The 21,250-nt window shown below is 41.8% G+C and overlaps 1 protein-coding gene across 3 annotated transcripts in view; it reads left to right on the top strand.

Annotated features, from left to right (window-relative positions):
* Positions 1-21,250, top strand: part of grik2 (glutamate receptor, ionotropic, kainate 2) — a 350,278-nt gene that overhangs the window by 234,204 nt on the left and 94,824 nt on the right. For all 3 annotated transcript variants that reach the window (XM_087837590.1, XM_087837588.1, XM_087837589.1), the window contains exons 11-12: positions 11,035-11,241; positions 19,129-19,352. In XM_087837590.1, coding sequence (XP_087693716.1) covers positions 11,035-11,241; positions 19,129-19,352 — 431 coding nt within the window. The remainder of the gene's footprint in view (positions 1-11,034; positions 11,242-19,128; positions 19,353-21,250) is intronic.

Below are 21,250 nucleotides of genomic sequence, written 5' to 3'. Positions count from 1 at the left end.
CCGATGCATCCATTGGAGTGTGAATGTCAGATAGGAGGCACTTGAGCATACAGAAAGTGCTTGTATGAATGTGAGGCATATTGTATGCTTTGTGTGCTCGCATACAGTGAAAAAGCACTATATGACAAACAGTTCATTTACCATTTACTTTTTGTGTTCCCCTATAACTGTGCAGTGTAGAGACACATTATACACAACGTGCAGGAACGTTTAGGGGTTTTTATAGCAAATTATGGAAGTTAATACTGACTAGTTTAATGATTACAAGAATTCATTTATAGTTCATTTCTTCAGGTTGTGGTTATCACCATGTTTAAACATTAAAGCTATCAATCTGCTCAGCCAAATGGGGGAGCACGTAAGGCTTTTTCCATTGCTTCTTTCTTGGTGTGGCAGTCAAAGGGAGATGAGTTAGCATGAGTAACGTACATAGACTATAAAAGATGAAACCATCATTTCACCCACTGGGTTTGGATTCCACATGTTCAAGTTTTCGAGTTTGTAAATGATCAGTGTGACCAAGCTTTGTTATCAAGCTGTAAAAACAAATTGTATGAGTGCAATGCACACATATCTCTACTATTTAGGACTGATACATTAATAAAACTGCACAAGACAATTCCATTAAAATTCTCCAGTGGATTATAGATGAGGCCTTGTAGACAGCGACTGGGTACTACGCTCTGTGCTACCACCTATTTATCTATTACAGCAGCCACATCCCTAACTTTAAGTCTGTTACACATCGAACGTGTTGTGAGAAAACAATTTGAAATTATGAATTTTCTGTAATACTCGTGTAACACAGACGCACAACAAACATGATGTATTTTTGTGGAAATGTTTTCCTCAGAACATGTGAAAAATGAGTGGGGGTCCTGGTAACCTTGATACAGTTGAGGTAACATGATTCGTTGCTGTTGTCATCATCACTCACCCAGGACCAAGTGGCCTTGGAAAACCATACTGGGGGCAAATTTCATATACAAACTACAGATCACACAAACCCGTCCTCCACATTAAGAGGTTTATTTTTTTTTGCTTCTTTTTCCCTTGTTTCATGTTGGTAATCATGAGCATGCCACCAGAACCGTTACAGCTTTACCATATAAAAAAAACAATTCCGAAAATATTAGGACTTAATTATAGGAATAAAAAGAGAATGCACTGTTTTTCAAATCTTGGAAAACCCAGATTTATTCACAATATAAGAAAGAAAACATCAAATGTTTTAACTGAGACATTTTAGTATTTCATGCAAATATCTGTGTAGGTTCTCATTCATCCAGGTCATGGTAATCTAAAGAGCTTGGAAAGAAAAGCTGGAATTCTCTCAATCAATTCACCTCCCATCCAAAAAGCGTCTTCAGCTCTAAAAGCAAATGGTAGAGCCAAGGTGTGAAAAGGGGCATGGGTGATTATCAACAGAGGTGTCGAGTGAAACCATTGTGGGACTGTCCATCGCCCTATCATGTAACCTATTGAGATCACCTGACGAAAGGTGTGAATGGGCTTTAAAGCAGCTGAGAAGGGGTCTCAAAACTGTAGATGGCAGACAGCTGGTGTTGAAAGCGACCACATGTTTTAAGAGCTTTCTTAATATTTTTTTTCCTTCTGGCTTAGAGGGAATATTTGCTGCCTGGTGCTGCACGTGCTGATTACTCCAACACGGCAGTGAAAGTGGTTAGGTAATGCGTTGCTTAAGGTGCGACGTGTGGAAAACAGGGTCTGGTCACTAGTGATACCACTGATTTGCTTTCTGATCCGATACCAAGTATAATTCAGGGTGGTATCGGCGATACTGATCCGATATGATACTTTGTACAAAAACTTTTTTTGTACCTCAAATTATAGCTTCATAGTGATTACAGGACGTCAGATTACTTGTTCTTATCACTTAATAATGCAGAATTATCATACAGAAAACTGAAGTCTGTCTCGCCCTAGCAGCACCTGTCTCCCGCCTCGTCTTCAGTTCGCCTCAACATAAGCTCGTCATATTCTGTGATATGATTTACTCTGAGGTGTTTGACGAGGTAAATGGTGTCGCCACAACACCTCACTTTCTTGCCACATGTATCACAAACCGCATCTTGGCTGATTGTGGAGGTAAAATACGTCCGCACATTACTCCATTTATGCCCAGCCATTGTTGTGAGTGCACACGCCAAGGGGCTGCGACACATTGATACAGCCGTATTTCGCACATGACTATTAAAGGCGGAACAGGAAGTAGTTCCTTCCAATGTAGACAATCCAAATGATATAGTTTCTTTCCACTCTGTTCCTGTTAATGATAAACTACAAATTTACCCTACATTACTAAAATATCGATATTTTAATATGAGAATCGATTCTAGAACATAAATGACTGGTATCGGAGGAATCGATATTTCAGTATCGATCCGCACATCACTACTGGTCACTTAATCGATTAGTGACTAGGTTGATTATGGCTGTGATCTTGTACAGGCCAATAAACCTGGGATGAGTTTCTTGGATTAACTATGAAGTTTCAAGTGTCTTGTGGAGAGCCAGACCCAGTCCTCTGGTTGAAACAAATGGCCTGGGAGATGTCAGCAACAATGTTGTTTGGTATTTTTAGCATTGGACTGAGAAATAGTGGCCTGAACTTTGATCCAGGCCAGCCAACATTGACAGACCAACAGTTAGGTTGCATGTACAGGGTGGGCCATTTATATGGATACACCGTAATAAGATGGGAATGGTTGGTGATATTAAAGTCCTGTTTGTGGCACATTAGTGTAGAGATTGAAAATGTGACGTCATTCAGGGGTAAAACCGCAAAGGATTCTGGGAACTCGTGGCAAGAGGTACTAGCGCACACAGGCTTTCAATTGAAATCAGTTACACAGCGATAAAAAGAAACAAAAAATGGAAAGAAGCTGTTGTGTTATTAACTGCAATAGCCGGTCGCATGACAGTCACGGGAAGCTGACGGGTAAAGAGATCGGTTGTTATCGGATTACGTCGTTGAAGAGAAATTGTTCAAGTCATGTTTCCGAAGTAACAAAGAGGCGACGGATGGCCAGGATTACAGCCATTCAAAGACCAAATATAACGTCCCAGAACACTCCAGCTCACAGGTTAGTCTGCTCCAAGCATTTCCACAAAGGTCAGTCTTCTGTTGTAGTTAATACGTCATTTTTCTTAACATAATTGGTGATATAGGTTACAAGCAAGTCTGGCGCTGAACAGAAATTGTTGCGCTATGCTCCTTTGTTTATTGTGCATAAATAGTTAATTGTCCTGACACAATATTGCGTTTCGCTTCTGTTATTACCATGGTACATAGACAAAAACATATACTTTTATTCACAGGATAAAACAGTTGTTTTGTATCACTAATTGCCCAGTATGATTACAGCATACAGTATTATTGTCACTGCTACATTTCTGTGATGAACCAGAAATTATTTCCACTACTAATTAATTACCGTTGAGCTCAAAGGTCCTATTAATAAACGGTTAACGAATGTGTATTTATGAAGACGATCTGTGAGACTGGTAAACTTACCTTTGTTCGTACGATGGTCTTTGTTCTACACGGTGCATTTCAAGCTCCTGTACCCATCCATCGGTAAACTGTACCTGGGCTTGTTGCAGTGACCTGAAGTTACTAAACGTCATGAGTGTATGCACTCACTCCAAGAACCATATAATTATAAATATGAGCGTGGTGAAAGTTGGGCAGCACGCTAACGTATTTTGTCCACTCTGTGTGCTCGTAAGGGTCTAACCCTTTCACTCCTTTGATTTTTTCCTCGTATCTTTTCTTTAACTTTTCATCAAGTCTGTCTTTGTACGGACCGGCATTGTTCTCCTTCGTTTTGTACATACCTTTTTTTTTTGGGGGGGGGGGGGCAAAGAAAAAGCAAGAAGGTATTGGAACCGTAGAATTAACGTTTGCGGTGCTGGAAATGCTTGCATTTGATGCGGTACTTGGATTGTTTTGCCACGAGTTCCCGGCATGCAATGCGCGAAAGTCACGTGTTCTGTCAATCTCTATATGTGAGGGGGCAAACTCCTCAAGATGGGTGGTGACCATGGTGGCCATTTAGAAGTCGGCCATCTTGGATACAACTTTTGTTTTTTTAATAGGAAGAGGGTCATGTGACACATCAAACTTATTGGTAATGTCACAAGAAAAACAATGGTGTGCTTGGTTTCAACGTAACTTTATTCTTTCAGTTATTTACAAGTTATTTACAAGTTTCTGATCACTTATAAAATGTGTTCAATGTGCTGCCCATTGTGTTGGATTATCAATGCAACCCTCTTCTCCCACTCTTCACACACTGATAGCAACACCGCAGTAATTTGGCTCAGTAATTCTAGTGTTAAAGGGAATGTGAGGGAAAAATTACTACAAGGTTGTTGTGATTGCCTTTATCCCATGATGAAATATTTCTCTGGTGGAGGGAGTGGTGTCTTCCAGGATGCTACATCACAAGACCTATTTTTGAATGTGCTATACATGTAATTTTTAACAATTTACCTTGGGATAAAACTGATGAAAGTCTAAAGTCATGTAAAATGTAAGCAGTAGAAGACAAATAGTTTTTGTCTAAAAGATAACTTCATTCTGTCAAGATCAGTTTTGGCCTTGAGAATTTCTGCAAAAGTGAACTCTGCACTTATTCCATAGGCAGAGAGAGAATTCTAATGAGCATGTTAAGTTTAATCATTACAGCTTTTCAATCAATGTGAACAGCACTCTTTTTAACCCACAAATCAACTACTTTTATAGTTTTATGGCAAAGTTGGGCTGGAGTTAGGAGCTTTCATTTTTCACCTTGTCAAACTATTAGTAAAGTTCAAAACAGAATGTGGGTAATAAATAGCCTGAAGGTTATTTAACACATTTGAAAATCAACATATGAAAACCTCTTTGGAATGATGACCAATCTTCTTCCTTCTTCTACTTTGGTGATGGTGGCAGAGTTTCAGTGAGTCCTGTCCTTCAGCACACAGTCCAAAACAATATACGTGGTTTTAAAAAATGTTGAGCAGAGTTTCAGTTACGATGGTGAGGTGGGGAAAAGAAAAAAACTCCTCTTACCTTGGATTACTGGATGTTGCAATGAGTTAAAAAAAAAAAAAATAGAAGAAACAATGTATGTAAACATTGCCTAAACAACACACACTGTGTTCATGTCTTCAAAAGCAAGTGTCCACCTTACCACATTTTACACATGTGCTAATTAGGTGCCAAATACACTCAGTTCCATAAATATTGGGACATCGATGTGTCTATTTTAAATATAATATAAATATATTACAAATTATTGAATTCCTTTTTTTATTTTCACCTTAAACTTTATTCTTGTATGAACAAATACCTGACATTCCTGTCTCACTGATATTGATCACTATCTAGACAGTGCTTTCTGCTCTTTCATCAACATTACATCAGTATTCTTGCAGTCTTGCAGTCCAAGAGCCATGGTATGCTCTACTAGATGTATTACGTGCACAGTAATGTGTCCAGTGACATAACAGACAGTTGCAGTGCAGTTAAAAAAGACACACATTCCTGTTTTTATTTTTGGGGTAGAGCACAGCAGACTGTTACTCTCAAATTCAAATTTATGATGGTGAATGTCAACTGCACCAATATGTGAATGCAAAAAGAATGAAGCTTTCAGTTTAAAGTTATGGTTTTGATTGATTTCTTGATTGTACAGAATTCACTTTGTGGTATTTAATGGGTTAGATGCTGATGGTCCAGCACAGTAGGACAACACAACTGAATCCCAGCAATGATAAAGGTTAGGGCATGACCCCCAAAGAAAAAAAAAATCAATCTTACTGTGGCATTGAGATCTGACCTAAACGTAATGGAACACATGAACGTTAGCGGTATTGCATGGCACAGAGAAAGGCATAACATGCATAAGCACCACATTACATTAGAAACTGGGTCTGGAGAGCAAAGGGTAGAGCAGCAGAATGAGCCTGTGATGATGCTCGAGAGCCACCGAAGACCAGCTTGGTGGAGAGAAACTGAAATGAGATGTGAGGACAGACTAGAGGTAAGATAGAGACAATGGGCCTTTGATAGGCCCGGCGCTGATGTTCAACTGGAGAGAGACAGAGAGTTTGCGAAAAGCCTGTAAGTTGGCAAAAGGAGTCCCAAGAGGAGAGGCTGCCTTAAGGGTTAGGGCCACTGAAGGCTAGAGCGCAGCAGAAAAGCAAGCGAACGATAAGAAACAGAAGAGAGAAGATTAAGGCCACTGATGGCTGACAGAGAACAGAGAGCCTGCAAAGGTGGAAAGTTGCAAAACAGGTGAGAGATAAGCTGCATTAGGTTTGGGGCAACTGCTGGCCAACAGAGAACAGAGAGTCTGCAAAAGGCTGAAAGTTGCATGACAAGAGAGAAAAGAGCCTGGGTTAAGGCATGGGGCCTTAAGGTTGAAGGCTGTTGAAGGCCGGGACAGGACCAGAGCATGCAATAAGGCAGAAAGAACAAAGGGCCTGTGATAAAGCAAAAGGACGAACAAAGAGAGTCTGCATTTAGGTTCAAGGCCACTGTTAGCTAGGACAGACAAAGACTATAATGAGACTGAGAGCTGGCGGAACAGGAGAAAGGAGGGAGACTTTGATACCACCAACCAGCTATATCGTGACATGGAAGAAATTGTAGACTAGAGTGACTTAGAAACAGGAAAGCAGAATCACAGGTTAAGAAAACATGATTTGTTGAAATACATACATATGGGGTGATGCAGGAATTGAAAAAGATGCAACAAGGAAAGGTCATTGATGACCCACAGTCCATTCGAGGACAAGAAGGAGTAACGTTCTGCATAACTGAAGCATCTTACCTTCTGGATGTCAGCTACTTCCTCTTTTTGCTGGTGGTACATACCGTGCAGGGGCCTGTCCTTCCATTAATGTTACTCCTCTTCCTCCTCTTTCTTGGGTTTCTGCTGTCTGAGGTATTCACTGAGCACGGGATTGGTTGGGGACATCTTCCTGATGTACTCGTGGATGTTCCTTGTCTCATCCTGGGATGTGGTTTTGACACTCACCAGTCCCCGGCCTCCTTTCTACCACTTAACGTACAGACACCGCAATGTCGTTCAGACTGGAGAAGTGTAGGGAATGCAGTCAGAACTGAGGGGATCAAACTACCAGAAGACAACATTGCAAACAGAGAGGACAGTAACAAGTACCTGGGCATCCCACAGGCAAATGGAAACCACAAAGAGGCTGCTAGGAAAGCTACCACCATCAAGTATCTGCAGAGGGTTCAGGCCAGTCCTGAGGAGTCAGCTGAACAGTAAGAACAAGATCCGGGCTATCAACACCTACACCCTGCCCGTGATCAGGTACCCTGCTGGGATAATAAGCTGGCCAAAGGAGGAGATAGACGCTACGGACATCAAGACAAGGAAGCTCCTTACCATGCATGTTTCACCCCAAGTGCAGCACACTGGTGGCGCGGGAACAGCAGCGGCCACTCAAGACCAAATGGTGCTGTTTTTGTGCTTTTGTGCTTTCTATCGAATTTTCATGATGACCTCTGAGCCACATGGACACCAGAACAATCGGTGTTCATGTTTACCAACGGCAAACACTTCTAAATTACAAGCATCACACAAAAACTGACCCGGAGCTACTAGAAGCGCTGAGCGTCCTCGGGTCGCTATGGAAACCCAGCCTTCTGTCCTCTCATCGTCTGATGCTGGTGGCCAGTGGACAGGTTGCCGAAAGCGCTGCGTGAGGAAGCAGAAGTGCTTCAAGCGTGGTGCGGTCCGTAATAGGCTAAGAGCAAATCCAAGCCAACCGGTTCTTCCATCCATCTTCCTCTCAATAAACTGGACTACATCCGACTCCAGCGGACCATGCAGCCGGAATTTAGAGACTGCTGCGTCTTTTTTATCACAGAAACATGGCTCAGCGACAGAGTCCCTGAAAACACTGAAAACTGAAGAGTGCCTGCCTGAAGGGCTACCAGGGATTTTGAAATTTTGCAAGCCCTGAGACAGCAAGTTACTTTTGCACAATACTCAGCATTTCACACATTTCCATTGCACTGTCTTGTGTCTGTATCCTCCAGGGTCTCGGAGGAGCGCTGTCTCATTTCACTCTGTACTGTACCACTGTACATGGTTGAAATGACAATAAAAGCCACTTGACTTGACTTGACTTGACTTGACTTGTATCCTAAGCGGTAGGAAGGAGGCCAGGGACTGGTGAGTATCAGTACCACAGTCCAGGATGAAACAACAAAACATCCACAAGTACATCAGGAAAATGGCCACGACTGACTCCGTGCTCAGTAAATACCTCAGGCAGCAGAAACCCAAGAAAGAGTTGCAAGGGGAGGAACCATCATGGAAGGACAGGCCCCTGACGGTATGTACCACCGCCAGATAGAGGAAGTGGCTGACGTCCACAAATCCTATTGGTGGCTGGACTGAAAGACAGCACAGAGGCACTAATCATGGCAGCACAGGAACAAGCTCTGAGCACAAGATCCATAGAGGCTGGGGTCTATCACACCAGGCAAGACCCCAGGTGCAGGCTGTGTAAAGATGCTCCAGAGACAATCCAGCACATAACAGCAGGGTGCAAGATGCTAGCAGGCAAGGCATACATGGAACGCCATAACCAAGTGGCCGGCATAGTGTACAGGAACATCTGTGCCGAGTAAGCCCTGGAAGTCCCGAGGTCAAAATGGGAGACGCCTCCAAGGGTGGTGGAGAATAACCAAGCTAAAATCCTGTGGGACTTCCAGATACAGATACAGATGGACAAACTGGTGGTGGCTAACCAACTGGACATAGTAGTGGTAGAAAAGCAGAAGAAGATAGCCATAGTGATAGACATAGCGATACCGAATGACAGCAACATCAGGAAGAGGGAACATGAGAAGCTGGAGAAGTACCAAGGCACTCAGAGAAGAGCTCGAGAGGATGTGGAGGGTGAAGGTAACAGTGGTCCTAGTGGTAATCGAAGCACTCAGGGCAGTGACTCCCAAGCTAGGCGAGTGGCTCCAGCAGATCCCAGGAAACACATCGACGATCTCTGTCCAGAAGAACGCAGTCCTAGGAACAGCTAAGATACTGCAGGGCCCTCAAGCTCCCAGGCCTCTGGTAGAGGACCCAAGCTTGAAGGATAGACGAGGGGCAAGAGAGGGATATATATGTAAACTTTTATTCAACAATTCAACACGAAATGTAATTACAAACATAGTTAGACAGTAAGGCTATTTACAACAGATACATTTAAAACAGTGCAAAGCATGAAAGAAAATAACCTACAAAGTAAAATAGAGAGAGAAGTAATTTAGACTCACTCCTATCACTCCGAAATGGTTCAGACTGGCCCCAATGGCTACCCCTCAGTGAGCCTGGTTCTGCCGGAGGTTTCTTGCTGTTAAACTGGCCTTTTTCCTTCCCACTGTCGCCAAGTACTTGTACAAAGAAGATTTTATGAATGTTGGGATTTCTCTCTGTTATTTTACAGCCTTCTCTTACAAAATAAAGCAGAGCAAGTCAGCCACTAATCAGAAGTTGGTGGTTCGATCCCAGGCTGCCTCCTGGCTGCAATTGTGTGAATGGGTGAATGACTGAATGTAGTGGAAAGTGCTTTGGGGTCCTTAGGGACTAAGTAAAGCACTATACAAATGCAGGCCATTTACCATTTAGCACAAGGGAACCAAGACATCCATCCATCCATTCACTTCCACTTATCCTTTTCAGGGTCGCGGGGGGCGCTGGAGCCTATCCCAGCTGTCATAGGGCGAGAGGCGGGGTACACCCTGGACAGGTCGCAAGTCTGTTGCAGGGCTAACACACAGGGACAGACAATCATTCGCATTCACATTCATTCGCACATTCACACCTAGTGACAATTTGGATTATCCAATTGACCTATCCCCACAAGCTGCATGTCTTTGGACGGAACCAAGACACTAATCCAGAAATAAGAAAAATGGAGGAACAGACAGCAAAAGACGGAGAGAAGTAAAAAGTACAAATATGACACATTTAACAAAACACAAGATTGCAAAACTGAAATGCATGACAATAATAACTAAAAATTAAAAACAGAAGTTTAATTGTCAGTGATTTCCACACAGTCTATTTGAATCAAACAGGAACAAAAACCATCAACAAAAACAAAACAATGAACAACAACTAATAATAAAAAATAAACCAAGAGTCAAATATATTACTAAGAATCCGAACTAGGAGTCTAAAACAGCAAAACTGAAAACCCCAGGACCAAATCTAAGGAACGAGACAAAACATGTCAAAGCTATTAACAATTTTAAATGATGTTTTTTCAGTCATGCCACAGTTATCTGATAAATAACACCTGCTTGGTGATATATTTTGCGATTTATTTGTCTGCGAGAAACAAGAAATGAGGGATATGCTGCACGAATGAGCATCTAAGGCTAAAAAAGACAGATGGTGCATAAAGCAGAGGTGTAAAGAGGAGGAAGCAGGTGGAGGAGGAAACCGGGAGTGAGCTGTGGAGGGAGACGAGAAGGACACGGTGAAGGAGATGCTCAGTAGGCGGGAGGCAGAAAGGAAATGGTTTGAAAAAAGACAGCTTTCTCCAGCTGTTCATGTGAACAGAGGGTATGTGCCAGCTCTCTCCTTTTTGTGTCTGTCTATCAGCAGCTCTTATCTTATTGTTAAAGCATGTGGAACCCTGAAAGCTGAGCTTGTGGCCAACGCCAGCCTGACGTGCCCGAGAGAGGCACAGAGTAACTGATATGAGGGGATTATCTCTTATTATGGTCATGCCTCACTTTGTACCAACCCCAACTCACATCACAGAACTGGGACCGACTGGAAAACACACACACACACACGCACACACACACACACACACACACACACACACACAGCAGCATATGCTTTACCAACCTGGGGAGTTTATGTTAGGGTTTGCATGGCTCACATATCAGATGACCTATACACTTTATCTGTAGGTAAAAGATGGGAAGTGCTGCTAAGACTCATCCCTCCTCCCTATTTTGCCCAACAGGAAGAACCATACGTGATGTTCAAGAAATCTGACAAACCACTCTATGGAAATGACCGCTTTGAGGGCTACTGCATTGATCTACTCAGAGAGCTGGCCAACATCCTAGGCTTTACTTTCGAGGTCCGCCTGGTGGAAGATGGAAAATATGGTGTCCAGGATGAGAACACAGGCCAGTGGAATGGCATGGTCAAGGAGCTAATGGATCATGTGAGTTTCTGCATTATTATTCAATCATTATAAAAGTGGTTCAGTCAATCAGTCAATCAAATTTAGTGATATATTTTATTTATGGAGAACTTTCAGTTACTTAACCTCATTCTATTGACATATTTAACATAAATGGACTACCAGCTCGTAATTAATGTATAAACAATCGCAAAATAATAATAATAGCAACTCTGATTTGTTCTCATGGCATTATTAGTTCTGTAAATATGCCATCTAAAGAAAAAAAGATTGTGCAAAGTTAAAGTTAATTTGCATGTTTCGTAAAACAAAACGTATACTTATCTAAAGACAAGTATAAACAATCTTGGAGCTTATTTAAGGGCCTTGTTTGTGATATCACTTAGTTTTTAGTCATTTTAACTAAACATTATTTGTATTTATATAATGAAACCATCTGGGGTCATAATGAGGCTAATATGAAATAACTGAAGTAAACACACAAACCTTTTTCCACATCTACAAACCGCATGCAGACTGGTTGGGCAAACTCCCACACACCCTCAAACATACTGACCCTAACATACTATGGCCTTGTTCGTCCTTTAGTTGACTAACAGATGATCCAGTTACCCTATGTTCTGTCTGTAATTGGAGCACATTTCCAGTTATCAGTTTCCAGTAATACAGAGGCACCATCCCAGAGCTCTACACAATATTGCAGAGGCCCACCCACCAACCCAGGGATCAAACCACCAACCTTCTGATTAGTAGATGACCTCCTCTACCACCTGAGCTACAGCCACTCCAACCGTAATGGTCAGCCCTTGTCCTCAGACTCTGCTTCCTGTACAGAAGATGTTTCAGTGGGATGAATGAGGTCCTCAATATCTCCTTCCACTGCTCATCTACAGGTCCTTCTCAAAAGTTAGCATATTGTGATAAAGTGCATTATTTTCTGTAATGTACTGATAAACATTAGACTTTCATATATTTTAGATTCATTACTCACAACTGAAGTAGTTCAAGCCTTTCTTTGTTTTGATATTGATGATTTTGGCATACAGCTCATGAAAACCCAAAATTCCTATCTCAACAAATTAGCATATCATGAAAAGGTTCTCTAAACGAGCTATTAACCTAATCATCTGAATCAACAAATTAACTCTAAACACCTGCAAAAGATTCCTGAGGCTTTTAAAAACTCCCAGCCTGGTTCATTACTCAAAACCGCAATCATGGGTCAGACTGCCGACCTGACTGCTGTCCAGAAGGCCATCACTGACACCCTCAAGCAAGAGGGTGAGACACAGAAAGAAATCCCTGAACGAATAGGCTGTTCCCAGAGTGCTGTATCAAGGCACCTCAGTGGGAAGTCTGTGGGAAGGAAAAAGTGTGGCAGAAAACGCTGCACAACGAGAAGAGGTGACCGGACCCTGAGGAAGATTGTGGAGAAGGACCGATTCCAGACCTTGGGGGACCTGCAGAAGCAGTGGACTGAGTCTGGAGTAGAAACATCCAGAGCCACCGTGTGCAGGCGTGTGCAGGAAATGGGCTGGTGCTGCATTCCCCAGGTCAAGCCACTTTTGAACCAGAAACAGCAGCAGAAGCGCCTGACCTGGGCTATAGAGAAGCAGCACTGGACTGTTGCTCAGTGGTCCAAAGTACTTTTTCGATGAAAGCAACTTTTGCATGTCATTCGGAAATCAAGGTGCCATAGTCTGGAGGAAGACTGGGGCGAGGGAAATGCCTGAAGTCCAGTGTCAGTACCCACAGTCAGTGATGGTCTGGGGTGCCATGTCAGCTGCTGGTGTTGGTCCACTGTGTTTTATCAAGGGCAGGGTCAATGCAGCTATCAGGAGATTTTGGAGCACTTCATGCTTCCATCTGCTGAAAAGCTTTATGGAGAGGAAGATTTCATTTTTCAGCACCTGCTCACAGTGCCAAATCCACTGGTAAATGGTTTACTGACCATGGTATTACTGTGCTCAATTGGCCTGCCAACTCTCCTGACCTGAACCCCATAGAGAATCTGTGGGATATTGTGAAGAGAAAGTTGAGAGACGCACATCAACACTCTGGATGAGCTTAAGGCCGCTATCGAAGCATCCTGGGCCTCCATAACACCTCAGCAGTGCCACAGCTGATTGCCTCCATGCCACGCCGCATTGAAGCAGTCATTTCTGCAAAAGGATTCCCGACCAAGTATTGAGTGCATAACTGCACATAATTATTTGAAGGTTGACTTTTTTTGTATTAAAAACACTTTTCTTTTATTGGTCGGATGAAATATGCTAATTTTTTGAGATAGGAATTTTGGGTTTTCATGAGCTGTATGCCAAAATCATCAATATTAAAACAATGAAAGGCTTGAACTACTTCAGTTGTGTGTAATGAATCTAAAATATGTGAAAGTCTAATGTTTATCAGTGCATTACAGGAAATAATGCACTTTATCATAATATGCTAATTTGTTGAGAAGGACCTGTATATCCTCAGCTGAAGTCAGCAGCACCCCACCACTACTATACACAGTAAAAGTATAGCGCTTGCCTGACAGTTGGCTAGAATCACTTTAAGGCAGACCAAAGGCATTGTTTGATGGCCTCACCGAGCTCCTCGCACACCCGAGATTTTACTTCTGCTACCACACAAACCACGAGCATTGCCTCCCACATGATAACCAAGCTGTAGTAGGACTTCTTCAGCTCCTTTATTCTCCAGTGCCCACTGTCTGGTTCATGGACTGACACCATGACAGGCATCTTTGCCATCTTTGCGGCTGCATAATAGAATAGAATAGAATAGAATAATCCTTTAATTGTCCCACAAGGGGAAATTTGGTTGTAACAGCAGCTAGAAAGACACATATACAAACAAACAGTTCACAGGACACAGAGCAGAAACATACACAATTTTTCTTACATATTTACATTAAGGACAATGGTTACTATAAACAGAGAGAACTGTACAGTTATTAAATTAAATAAAAATAACTACAGATAAGAGGCAAACCCAGGTTGTAGTGTGAATCGGTTGGTTAAATTATTGCAGTTACAGCACTGATGTAAACATCTATGATTGTTGGGAGCAGTTCAGATTGTACAGTCTGACAGCTGCAGGGAGGAAGGACCTGCAGAAACGCTCCTTCATGCATCGAGGATGCAGCAGTCTGTCACTGAAGCAGCTCTGCAGCAACATCTACATGCATGGGGTGGGAGACTCTGTCCATCAGAGATGTTATTTTGGCCACAGTCCTTCTGTCTCCCACCACCTGCACTGGGTCCAGGGTGCATCCCAGAACAGAGCTGGCCTTCCTGAGCAGCCTTAGCGATGGAGGTGCAGAACATGGTCCATTTGGACTCAGTGTCCCCAGTCTCCCTTAGATTACTGTCAAAGCTTTTTACTGCTAATGGTACCTATGGTCTTATTCATTTCACTGTCTACCCAGAGCCCATGATATGATGTGAAGGCATAGTGGCTCTACTCTGACCCCTCCCAAACTCCTCATCCCATGCTAAGGGAGAGCCCATCCACCCTTGAGAGAAAGCTTATTTTCACCCCTTGTATCTGTGGTCTCATTCTTTTGCCTTTGAAAGAAGTTATAATATTGTTAATAACAAGTTCATCCTGAACTTAATGGACTTATGGTGTTTATCAACAACGATGCTCCTTGCTCATAGGGGGTCATATGATTGTTGGGTTTTTCTCTGGATGTATTATTGTAGGGTCTACCTTACAATATAAAGTGCCTTTAGGCACTGTTGTGATTTGGGGCTGTATAAACAACACTGAAATGAATTGAATTGAATCTGAGAGACAGACGCCCTCCATACTTTTAAGATTAGTCTTAAAACTTTTTTGATAAAAACTTATAACGAGGGCTAAACTCTCCCTTAATTATGCTGCCATTGGCTCTGGCTGCTGAGGGACTTCCCATAATTCACTGGGCATTTCTTGTTGACTCTGTTGCATGTGATTAGAGTTTGTTTGGTTCTTTCTCTCTGTGTTTGTCTTCCCTCACGCCTCAACCTTAATGGCAAACAGCTGCCTCAGTCTCTTTCTGTTAAATGGGAATTTTCCCTTCCCACTGTTGCCAAGTGCCTGGGTATTGTCAGATTATTATTTTTGCATGACGTAATATTTTACTTTACAATGTAAAGTACCTTGAAGAAACAGTTGTTTTGAGCTGGTACTATAAATTTAAATTGAACTGATGTGGGCTAGATTGGATTGTAGTCAGTTAAATAGTCAGTGGACGTTTTTGACAATAATTCATTGATTAGCTAAAATAAGTGGTTTGTTGATAAGATAAAAACTAATTTATCAAATGTAGGAAGAGTGCCGTAGTCAATCACTACATTGGGTGTTGTCTTTGCTTTTGTGACTCCTTTAAACTGTGGAATTCGTTTCCCAGCCAAATGCTGGAAAGTTTCACTGAAGTGAGGAGTATTACAGACTCACCAAGAAGGAAAGTGAAGAATGAAAACAGAAAGAGAACAACAAGCCCAATTTGACAGGACAGTGATGCAAGAAGAGCATAGATTCATCTGTGAGTTGTTTCCCCTATAGAGCTTATTAAAAACATACACACAACCACCCACAATCTGCTCACAGTGTAGAGCATTACACCTAACAAAATCCCAGTTTGGATAAACTGCATGGGCAGAAAAATGGAAGGCGCTGCTTGCCCAACGGTCGATATCTGACCTCATTAGAAGCAGCACCCATTAGGGGTCAAGGCTCCTTTAACTTATTCACAGCTCTCCTCTCTCCCCTGTGCTGCTTCTCTTCTTGATCAGTGCAGTGAGAGATTGTGGTGACAGATATTTCATGGTCAAAGGGCCCATTTCTCTGCAAGTTGTGAGTCTTGTGCAAGCTTGAGTTAGACAGAAAGTGACTGCAGTAGACAGGATCTCAAAAGACCAGGAAGTGTACGCTGAGAGAGAAGCTTACTTGAGGATGACGTGCTAAATTGAGCTGAACAAAGTAGAAAAGTCCAGTCAAAGGAATTGAGACAAACTACTGATTTGGTGTTCTAAAGTTTTATATTTAGAAATAAGTAGAAAACTTGTATTTCTGGAGAAAACTTATTAGGAAATAGTAATAGGAAAACAACTGAAGGCTTTTCAGGGAGTTTTTAGGACTTCCTGATAATAATGAATTACAGTCGTCCAGCCTGGAAGTAATAAATGCATGAACTAGTTTTTCAGCGTCACTCTGAGACAGGATATTTCTAACTTTAGAGATGTTGCACAAATGGAAGAAAGCAGTCTTACATATTTGTTTAATATGTGCGTTGAAGGACATGTCCTGGTCAAAAATGACTCCAAGGTTCCTCACAGTGTTACTGGAGGCCAAGGTAATGCCATCCAGAGTAAGAATCTGGTTAGATACCATATTTCTAAGCTTTTCAGGGCCGAGTACAATGACCTCAGTTTGATCTGAATTAAGAAGCAGAAAGTTAGTGGCCATCCAGGTCTTTATGTCTTTAAGACATTCCTGCAGTTTAACTCATTGGTGTGTGTTATCTGGCTTCATGGACAGATAGAGCTGGGTGTCATCTGCATAGCAGTGAAAATGTATGCTATGTCTTCTAATGATGCTGCCTAAGGGAAGCATGTATAATGTAAACAGAATTGGTCCTAGCACTGAACCCTGTGGAACTCCATAATTAACCTCAGTGTGTTTTTATTTGTTGTTACCTGGCCCTAAGAGATTCAGATTTTTCAGAATTTATCTGATGTAGCACTCGGCTCATACAAAATAATTATTTTAACATCCATGTAGATGCTGAAAATGACAGCATCAACATGTCACTTCATCTGTTATTAAACTCTGGCTTCTCTCACCCACCAAACCCACCAAAATGCACAGAAAGTCATCATTAAACAATATTCCCTGAAAACCCTCTGTTGTCTGATCAAGTCTAGTTTTACATTTATAATAATGGATTACACAGCAGTAGGGAATACATTTCATTATGGCAGATGTTACAGTGGTTTATTATCTCGTTAATAATTTTACATCTTCACTGCGTACGACTCTGTGGCTTCTCTGAAAAACAAAGCCTCAAGTTAGAAGTTCTCCCTGATAAAACTCTTAAATGCACATTTTAAAGCAGATAACTTGTAAGCTAGATAAAATGACATCTCACCAATTTAGAAAAAATAGTTTGTTGCCCCGTTAAGCTAGAACATCTTACTATTCATCACTGATTAAGGAAAATAAGAACAACCCCAGGTTTCTCTTCAGCTCTGTAGCTAGGCTGACAAACAGTCAGAGCTGAACTTCTTCACAAATAATGTTTTAACCATTAGAGAAAGAAAATATTCCTGATCATCTCACAGATGTGTATTTATATGCAGCTACGAAATGTTCAGTTTAGTTGGGTCGGGATCAAGGATAATCCCAAATCAACGGGCATTTCCATGAAATGCTCAAATCCCCAACCTGTAAAACAGTGATGTTACTGCATTAACACATGTGAGTGGCCATAAAAGAAATAAAATCAGAACTGTTTTTGGCAATTCTTGCACAGTATTCTTCATTTTTATATCTATCATGACTTCTTTTTTATGGTTTTGTCTTTTTTCAAGGGTCATCATTATAAATGCACATGTGTAGTAGTTTATATTAATCATACTACATATTATTATTCAAGGACAAGGCCTACTAGAGGATGTTGGGCCCCTATGTCACCCTGAAGTCATTAAGTCATGAAGACATTTACATCAGTGGCCTGTTGGAGGTCATTTTGTAGGGACTGGCTCATCCTGGTCCTCCTCCTACAAACGAGCAGATACAGGTCCTGCTGATGGACACTCGATGGCCCTCTCCTTGTCTCCTGGAATCTTCTCCGTGCTCTTGAGACTATGCTGGAAGATGCAGCAAACTTTCTGGCAATGGCATGGCTTGATGTGATATTCTGAATGAGTTGGACCAGCTGTGCAACATCTGTAGGTTACCTCATTCGAGTCAAAAGCACAGAAAAGATGAGGAGGGAAACAATATCAGCATCCTCCAATTGTAAAACCATTCCTTGTCGTCTTAAAGTTGCACCTCTAGAGGATCTTTTGTTCATTTTTCACTTAATACGTGATTATTTCAGTATTTACTGATATCTCACTAATGTTTAATAGTGAGCAGTGAAACGTCAGGTACACAGAAACAATGGGACCAAAATATTTTCTAAAACATAACAGAGCCTGCGGTTTTGTTTTGCTGTTTTGTTTGATTTTGTTTGTTGTTGTTTTTTAATAGTGTGAATGGATTCACAGATGCATGTTATCATAGACTCCATCTATCAGTGAGCTCAGTCTATTTATCCTTAAGTGGCAACCTTCATAATACAAAAGGATATATCTTTGAGGAATGAGCTGCTTGACCTTGCTGTGGATGTTTAGAGTCACAGTGCAGCCTAAGATTTATGAACTGTCAACACCAACACAGCTTTCACCTAAGATGTAGTGGTGTGATGTTCCTGTCTACCTCTGTAGCACATTTGCTGCCTAAGAATGGTTTCCAAACAATATAATATATGTAAACTGTGGAAACAAGCATTAATATTTTGATTTTAAAAAATAAATCAATGATATTTTTATAAGCTAACATGTTGCAGCATCTTAACCAAGTGTCCTCACATCCGCAGCGTCTTTATTTTGTCTACACTGACACAAGCAGGAAGCAGACAGAGGAAATAACTGAATGTTTTGATTTAGTTTCCAGAAAGCAAAAAGTGAATTTAATTACGGAGGTGTTCTTGATGGGTGGAAAGATAAAGAGGGTTTTAAATTTCTAGCTAAGTGCCTCAAGACAGACTCTGTAGTGTGTAAAGACCCTGTTTGCTTAATTTGATTGCCTCTAAGTTCCTCCCGTACCCATAACTTATAGCCTATTCCTCTTTCCTTTTATGTTTCCTATTGACAGAAAGCTGATCTTGCAGTGGCTCCGCTCACCATCACGTATGTGCGCGAGAAGGTTATCGACTTCTCCAAGCCCTTCATGACGCTGGGTATAAGTATACTGTACCGCAAGCCCAACGGCACCAACCCCGGGGTCTTCTCCTTCCTCAACCCCCTCTCGCCTGATATCTGGATGTATATTCTGCTGGCTTACTTGGGTGTCAGTTGTGTGCTGTTTGTCATAGCCAGGTAACATGTTACTAAAGTGATTCAGATGATTGTAGCTTCACACACAGTCACACACACAGTTAGCTACAACTGCTCAGTCTTGTCCCACTAACGAGATCATTTCTGTAATTACAGAAGCGAGAGCATGCTTGTCACTTAGAAGGAGTGCTCACACTAATCAGTGGTCAAAGTTTGGGCATCATTGCTGTGTAATGTGTTTAATACAGTTTAACCAGCAAGGATCACATCGATGCTGGTGCACGGGCACCGCTGTTAGACATTTGTAACAAAACGTTTCCACACTGTCATTTAATGTGGCTGCTAGTCGTCTGCTCACGCTGATGCCAGTACACAAGTTTCAAACACACACAGAACCACTTCAGAAAGGAAAGCTGTGCGTTGATCAGCCTGTGTGCATGTGTCTGAGAGGGTGGCAAAGAGATCGTGCGTTCATATATGTGCATATGTGTGATGTGTCGAGCTAGATGTGAAGGCTGCTGCCCTCTCCCACCTTTCCCTCGCTCTCCCCGGTGTCTCGCAGATCATGTAGTATTTGCTTTTCTCTTAATTCCTTCACCTTGCTTCAAATGTGACAATTTCTTAGCTAGTTTTGTCTCATATTTTCCAGTTACAACCCATAATAGTTTCAGTCGAATCTGATGACAAGCTCATCTGTAGTTTCTCTGCTCCATCGCTCAATAAAAAAAAGCAAGAGCTAGTTTAATCTTTTCTAACCAGACAGAGATCCTTGGTGTTGTTCCTGAGATCCAGAGGAGCTGCTGGAGCTACTCACTCAGCTTGGGGGTCAATGAATCACGTTTGCCTTCACCCTCCACATCTGCGGATGCTCTTTTCTCAGACCTTGGTACTTCTGGAGTTTCTCGTACTCCTTTTTCCTGATGGTGCTGTCACTCGGTGCAGCTGCATGTATCACCACAGCTGGATTGTATCAGGGGCATCTCTGCACAGCCTGGGCTCTTGCCTGGTGCAACACTTAATAGACCCAAGCCTTTCTTGATCTTGTGCTTGTTCTGCGCTCATGGATAATCTTTGTTTCGGCCTTCTTCTTTCCACTTAGGGTGCAGTCCCGAGGTGAAACCCTCTGTGCATGGTAAGGAGCTTCCATCTCCTCTTTTGTCCATCTTATTATCCCTGGAGAATATCTGATAGCTGGCAGCCTGTAGGGGCTGATAGCCCAGATGTTGTTCTTCCCATTCAGCTGATTCCTCAGGCTTTCCTAGCAGCCTCTTCATGGAACTCGTTTGCCTGTAGGATTCCCAGTTACTTGAAGCTGTCCTTGATATCTGCAGTGTTACCTTCTGGTAGTGCAATTCCCTCGGTTCTGACTACTTTCCTCCTCTTAGTTACCATCCGACTACATTTCTCCACTCCAAATGATATCCAGATTGTTCTATCCTGTGGCCACTCTTGTAAATTCTCTCACTTCGGGGGTTCAGGCCCACAGCAGTGGGGACAGAGCATCTCCGTCTCCAAAATACGCACTTGATGGTGACTTGTGCAGCTGGCTTGAAGGTGGCCTCCAGTGTTGTTATTGAACTTGCTGAACTATCAAACAGTTTTAGAAGTTTTTGGATTGTTACAAATCCTAAAATTTTTTATTATATTTATTTTATATTTTATACTTTATGATACAGAATAATTTGTTAATTTGTGGATTTCTTTCGTAAAATAATCTTTTATAACTGAACACTTGAAAATTAAAATAAAATACAGTAAAATGAAATAAATAAAATCAGCTGCTTGTATAAGATGTTCTGCTCTAAAATGTAAAAAGTACTCTAACTGTTAAAAGGAATGTGCTGTACTGTGAAAGCCTGATGTGAACCCAGGCTGCAGTCCTCTGGTCTCTTCTCTTTAGTGCTCTACTCGATGAATGTCTTAAAAATTGATTTTTTCGA

This window comes from Neolamprologus brichardi, unplaced genomic scaffold (genome assembly GCF_056152115.1).
Source record: "Neolamprologus brichardi isolate AB-2024 unplaced genomic scaffold, ASM5615211v1 NODE_ptg000036l+_length_2141236_cov_1, whole genome shotgun sequence".
Classification (NCBI taxonomy): Eukaryota; Metazoa; Chordata; class Actinopteri; order Cichliformes; family Cichlidae; genus Neolamprologus; species Neolamprologus brichardi.
The sequence above is the reverse complement of the archived record's forward strand: the minus strand, read 5'-3'. Positions and strand labels throughout refer to the sequence as shown.